Source organism: Rosa chinensis, chromosome 2, assembly GCF_002994745.2.
Source record: "Rosa chinensis cultivar Old Blush chromosome 2, RchiOBHm-V2, whole genome shotgun sequence".
Taxonomy (NCBI): domain Eukaryota; kingdom Viridiplantae; phylum Streptophyta; class Magnoliopsida; order Rosales; family Rosaceae; genus Rosa; species Rosa chinensis.
The window spans coordinates 35,708,713-35,715,467 of record NC_037089.1 but is presented as its reverse complement, the minus strand read 5'-3'; the positions used below and the strand labels follow the sequence as shown (position 1 = coordinate 35,715,467).

The 6,755-nt window shown below is 37.5% G+C and overlaps 1 protein-coding gene across 1 annotated transcript; it reads right to left on the bottom strand.

Annotated features, from left to right (window-relative positions):
* Nucleotides 1-2,466: 2,466 nt before the first annotated feature.
* LOC112183487 (pre-mRNA-processing-splicing factor 8A) lies at nt 2,467-5,686 on the bottom strand. Its single transcript, XM_040513566.1, has 2 exons — nt 5,509-5,686; nt 2,467-3,361 (listed from the first exon to the last, which is right to left on the bottom strand). Exon 2 carries the CDS (start codon nt 3,353-3,355, stop codon nt 2,654-2,656), a length of 702 nt encoding a protein of 233 aa, XP_040369500.1. The 5' UTR covers nt 3,356-3,361; nt 5,509-5,686; the 3' UTR covers nt 2,467-2,653.
* Between the last annotated feature and the right edge of the window lie 1,069 nt (nt 5,687-6,755).

Below are 6,755 nucleotides of genomic sequence, written 5' to 3'. Positions count from 1 at the left end.
CTAGATACTAAAGAATATTACGCAAATATATAATTGGAATCCCAACCAAGATTTTGTTCGAGAATCCCGATATATCCAAAATAGTAATTTATGATTAATTCCATCATTAAGAAGCCTATTTGAATACCAATTTCCAATATTCAAATTATTCTTCTTAATGTGAAGACGCTTCTTTCTTTTCGAGATTCTTTGTTGAAATTGGCTAAAATCTCGTCCTACATCAGTCTCCTCCACTTGAAAAGAACTCGACCTCGAGTTCCTCTTGTATGCAGCTCGATCATTAGTAGGAATAAAACATGATAAGCCATCAACTTCAATATTCTCGAAATTAAAAGGAATCACCATGAATCCAATACCGTAGACAAGTCTGTTATAGGCAACCTTAGTAGATTCTTCACAGCTCTCAAGGTTGTACTCTTGAATAACATCTGGCTCTGAATGATTTATTTTAGGCTCCAAGACTTCATCAGTACAAATGACCATGTCTTCATGAGCAATTTCATCTTTAACCTCTTCTTGGTCTTCATCCATGAATTCTTGTGGAGGTTCTTCCATTAGAAATTCTTCTGGCTTTTCTTCAATTAAACTATTAATCTCAACCGGCAAAGAAAACTTGAACTCTAACTTCTTCTCGAAAACCTTAGGAGGATAATTCTTGATGTTCTTCCTTCCAGGCTTGATTTTAATTTTGTGTGACTCCCACCTAAATAAATATGTGTCATCTTTGCAATAACCACCTTTGACACTTTCATGCCATGGCCTTCCAAAAAGCACATTAGTGTCATCCATGTCAATCACATGACAAGTAATCTCTTCTTTATAAAATTTTCCCATAGAGACAGGAACTTTACAAACCTCTGTTACTTGTGCATATTCATCCTCTCCAAATGGAATCCAGTATGGATCACTCAGCTTCACTGTCGGCAATTGAAAATAATCCACAATTTTGTTTGCTACAAAATTCTCTCATAGACCACTGTCAATTATTACAGAGCATACCTTGTCTTTGATGACACATGTAGTTCGGAAGTCGTCGTAATCCGGCGTTGTGAATATCCAATGTTCCATGTTTCTTCTTTTTTTTTTTTTTTTTGGATTGATGAGGTTGTCCTAGGGCAAATCCCTTGGTATGTTCCTCTTCAACGAAACTTTCTTGGATAGATACTCTACGACCAGCGTCGTTGAGGTTGGTGGTAGTGAACTTCTCCCTTGGATCGTCGTCTGCTAAGAAGCGGGCGAAACCCGCTCTGATACCAACTGATGCGGGAAGCATGAACACGATAGTAAGAGGCTCCGTCAAGCGTCGAAAACCATATGAGATGAGCTAGAATCCACTAGCAATTACGGGCACAGCCGTAAGAAAAATAGAGAAACTTCTCTAAGATTTGGTTTTTTATTGATAACTTGAATCAAAATTACAATCTAAGAGGTGCCTTATATATAGGGCACATAACATAAACCTAATACAACTAGAAAATAAAAAGAATAATTTATTATAGACTAAAACTAGAAAACCTCATTAAATAAAAATCAGAAATAAAATCCTAGATACTAAAGAATATTACGCAAATATATAATTGGAATCCCAACCAAGATTTTGTTCGAGAATCCCGATATATCCAAAATAGTAATTTATGATTAATTCCATCATTAAGAAGCCTATTTGAATACCAATTTCCAATATTCAAATTATTCTTCTTAATGTGAAGACGCTTCTTTCTTTTCGAGATTCTTTGTTGAAATTGGCTAAAATCTCGTCCTACATCAGTCTCCTCCACTTGAAAAGAACTCGACCTCGAGTTCCTCTTGTATGCAGCTCGATCATTAGTAGGAATAAAACATGATAAGCCATCAACTTCAATTTCTTTTTGAAGTATAAGCCATCAGAAGTACTCATATTTCTTTTTCTTTTTCCCTTATAACGCGCTCGGCATTCATTTTGTATCAATTCGGACTTCCACTTAACTGCAGCATGACTTCCACATTATCAGCAGTTGACTTGGCCAACTGAACAGCATACTTGATGATCGAGCAGCGACTGTTTCACTGAATCCAGTATTGCCATCAATATTTGATGGATGGTATGATGTTAGCTAGGCTGCTAGCTATATCTTGCATTGTTCTATTCCCTCGGCCACTTGTGTTTGTATTGAAGAAGATTGACACTAGTGCCTCGGATCTGGATACTACAGGGTAAAGTTGACAAATGACAATTTCTAAGGTTACTTCCTGTAGTGTAAATAGATTAGGTGATGATTAAATACATAATATACATGAATGCTGAATGGCATATGAAGAGAAGAAATTTCTTCTCTTCTTGCATTGTTCCTAACAATTGTGTTTGTACTTTTGTCTGTCACTTGTTATGTCATTTTGTTACTTCAATTTTGTCTTCCCGTCACATTTATTGTTTGTTTGGCAATGTTCCCAAATGGCCTGAAAATGTCCACTTCACTTCCTCCCAAGTTGCAAAAAACAAAAAGGACCGGCATTGCTTGCCAATCAATTAACCAAACGCATCCCATAACTTCCATAGGTTAAACATCATTCTTTCAATAATCCCAAAGGATGAATCAAAAGACTCACAACACGTATACATTGGGATACCTTAAAGATATAACTACTAATATTATGATATTAAAGAGAGGTCATCTCAATACGCTCCAAGAATAATATCACGAATCTCCACTTGGGTCAGGGCGGATGTGATCACATTGTTCTTTTCTGCATAATCTGACAGAATGAGATCCCTCAGAGCAACCTCGACCTTCCTCCATTGAAATTCAGAAAGAGAAGGCCAGATGTGATTGGGCTCGGTAACTACTGTTGTGTCAGGATTTAATAACATCTTTGCCTTCTCATCGTTCACATGAAGGGCACGTAGAATCAGAATGAGCCGGGAAAATGCAGCGTATGGTGAAATGCTACTCAACCAATCATCATAGACGTTAAATGGAACCATCTGTGGCTCAGCAGCCTTCAACATCAGATCACCAAATTTCTCTATCTTCAGCAGAGGCTGGAAAGGAAGCTGCAGCTCACTTCCTTTTATGCTTATGTTAGGGAAATCCAACAAGTGCACCTGTAGTGTATCAAGAATTCCCTTACTCACCTCCACAATAATTTGTTTCGGACATTCTCCAGCTGGTAAAGACTGCACCAGAGCAGCAACCTCTTCTGCAGTTTCTGTACTTGGGTTGACCTTCAGAAACAGCTGCCCAGTCCGTGGATTTAATATGATAACTGCACCAATGGGTTCCATTGTAACATTTTCTTCAAGTGTCTTGTCGACAAACCAAATAACCTGATGGCTGAAAATCTCTCCATAGTTTTGGGATGACAAGTATCGTTCCATAGACCTACAATATAAAGAATCCAGTTCTTTGTGAGTTCAATACAGTAAAGAGTTTCAAAACTGTTAAAATACATTCAAAAGAGAAGAGAAATATGATACATTATACTGGCTTACAGTTAAAATTTAGTAGCAATCACAATAAAGTTAAGCTTAAAGTACATGTGTAAACAGCATAATAAACTTATGCTTAAATGTGGGAACAGAGACTGCTTACATCTTAATAGTTCTCCTTGTTAACGATAGATCTAATCCAAGCATAAAATACAAACAGCAATTTATCAACATTTAAAATCATCTTTCTAATTTGATTGTTTAAGCCCACATTACCTCTTTCTACCAAAAGGAGTCTACAAATCCAAACCAGAAAGCAACCTTTAATTGAAGCAAACTCAATATAAATCAGCCTATAAAGGAAAAGGCTGCAATTGGCAGTGGATGTGTTTTTGTTAACACACCCACACATAATTATTTGTTAAAAAAAAAAAAAAAAGATGCTCGCCATCATGTGAAGTATAAAGAATTTCCGGTTCAGACTTGACCGTAAAGGATGAAGAACAGAACTGACCCAATTACACATGGTTTTACAGATCTTGAGAGAATAAAAGAAGAAGAAGAAGAAGAGCTATTTAGCGGAAATAACTTCTGGAAGTGGCGAAGTAGAGAGGTTGGCAGCCGAGCTGGGTTGTGGGATAAGAAGTTGGCCTTTAAAGTACTTGGAGCTCCCATTCTAAAGGCATTTCTATCGAGGGAGATTAAACAACAGTTCTCAGTAGCCTACACCTACCTATCTTTTCCAAATCCCAGTTGGCGTGGCAAAAAGGAGTGGCAAAGAATATCTCTCTTGGGGATCGCTTTGTAGATCTTTGAAGAGAGAATCTTGTGGCAAGTTTGTAATAAGCAATAAGTATCTATTACCATGAAAATGGCTGGGAGACAAACCTAGTTATCAGAGGTTCGAATAGAAGCCCTTGGAAGGACATTTCTGCTGGAATAAGTGCCTTCAGCTAACAGTGAGCAATAAAGGAAGAGTGAGAAAAATTCTGGGTGGGGGACCAACCTATGAATCAACCCTTTCTCCAAGACTCATTTAATTAACAAGACTCCATAATAGAAAGTCCAGACACTCTTCAAGTGAATGGCAGAACTACAGTCTTAGTTTTAACGATGAGGAGGTAGGCGGAAGCATCAGAAGTGCAGGTGTTGTATAGGGAGACTAGGGTGATTTGGGATCCCCAAGCAGGGAGTCCTTCCTTAATTCGATAAAACCTCTTTGGTTTTGGCAAAGGGAAGAGGGGCAAAGAGTTTCGCAAATGCAGTCTGTTGGCCACAATTACATTGCTGTGGATGAAAAGAAATAGAAAATTTGCTGTGGATGAAAAGAAATAGAAAATTCTTTGATTCTTTGCGGTCTATTTATGTACAGGGTCAGCTCTTTAAGCTATGGTTTCAGGGGCTTAAAAGACTATAGCTTCCCTTGTACCATGCAAGATTGGAAAGCAGCAACAGTATAGACAAGTGTAACTACAAAAAAAAATATAAAAAAAATAAAGGCAGACTATGCAAGACATTCTCTAGAGCATGTGTTTAAACCTAAAAGACATTGTGGCATCTTCTAATCCCAGTCCTCTAGCTCTCGTTTAATATCACAGTAACAAGAACTCGAATTTGAATGTAAAGACTAGTAAAGCAGTGTCTAGTTTTGACATAAACACCAAGGTAGCACATGCCCATAACACCATCACAGTTATTCAAGACCTACGAAAAATAACATGACAAAATGCAACGAATAACTGCCCACCCACACAAGCGTGAGTACTCTCCCCAAAGTTGTAATTACAATCATCATGAGTTCCAAAAGAAAAAATATTACAACAGTTTACGCAAGCTCAATTCCGAACTATCGGCATACATCAACTTAAAGCCAAAATCCATCACATCACAGCAAGATTTGTCATGTTTTATAAACAAATCAGATTTCATGGAACTTATTTTCAGAGAATTATGCATTTAGTTTAAAGCAACTTTAATCAAAGAATAGCACATATATTGGCATCACCAACAATGAACATAAAAGGGTTTCGGTTCTATTACATAAGCATTGTTTATGAACCCAAATCAGAAGCAAAAACAAAACAAATTAAAAAAATTCCTCACCTCTGCAAAATCTCAGCTCGCCCAAGCGCCAAAGAGCAATATAACACTGCAAAAATCACAAAGAAGGTCAATTTCTTATAGCAATGTAACTCAGTTTCATCAAAAACAAAAACCCTAAAACAAACCCAAATATCTCAGCGCAAATAGAAAACGAGACGGAAAGAGACGAACCGTCAGAGTCGATTAGAAAGAAGGAGACCTGTAGTCTACTTTAGATCCCTATGCTTTTATACGGCATCAATATTTTTGAAACGGCATGTCGTTTCGTACCTGATTTAGAATTGAACACATGCACCGAGGGAGACATATGACCTTGACATCTAATATCATTACAATAATCTTCGTAGAGTACGTTTTAATTAGTAACAAGAGACTCATCTAACTAAATATCATTAAGGGCACGTTTACTTACTTAGAAGGAAAGAGAATGATTACGGGGTAAAAACATTCCTGCGTTTACTAATACCTAAATGAATCGGAATGATTCCGGGTAAAAGAATTCATGCGTTTACTAACACATGAAAGAATCAGAATGGATGTAGGTCCCACCTCCTTATCAGGAATCGATTCCTGAATACTCAGGAATTCGATTACGAAGGGGGGAAATGGGTTTAGGAATCATTCATCCGGAATCAATACCGATTCCTTTCTTCTCTCATTCCACTTGTCTCCGATTCATGATTATTTTCCATTCCAAGTAAGTAAACATGCCATAAGATAATTCAAACTAACAAAGTGAGCTAATCTATTAACTGCACCATTTGCTTTACGGAAAATATGCCTAATCAGGATAGAGTGTAAAATATGTCAAATTGGACAATCATTGATAATATGCATTATCTCATATCTATCTTCCTTGTCATGTAGTAGAGCAGCAACCACAAGTGAGCAATTGCATTCCAAATCAAACTCAGCCCATTCACGGTGGATAGGCAGAAGAAGGCCTGCTCTGCATGCCTCTGCTTCCATATGTAAAGCAGAGTGTGCATGAGGGAAGTAACGTGTCATAGTTGCTAAGCACACTCCCTGCTCATTTTGAATTACCACACCAATTCCTCCATCGATCCCAGAATCAAATCTGTAACTTCCATCAACATTCACTTTCAACCTACCACTAGAAGGGGTTCTACCATTTTGTTGGTACCTGCCGTTTTTAAGCCTTCTCAGTTGGGTGTAACTGTTAATATTCCTCCAGAAATTTCATAACCCAACCGCCCAAGTTGCAGTGTTGTATACATTAAAAAAC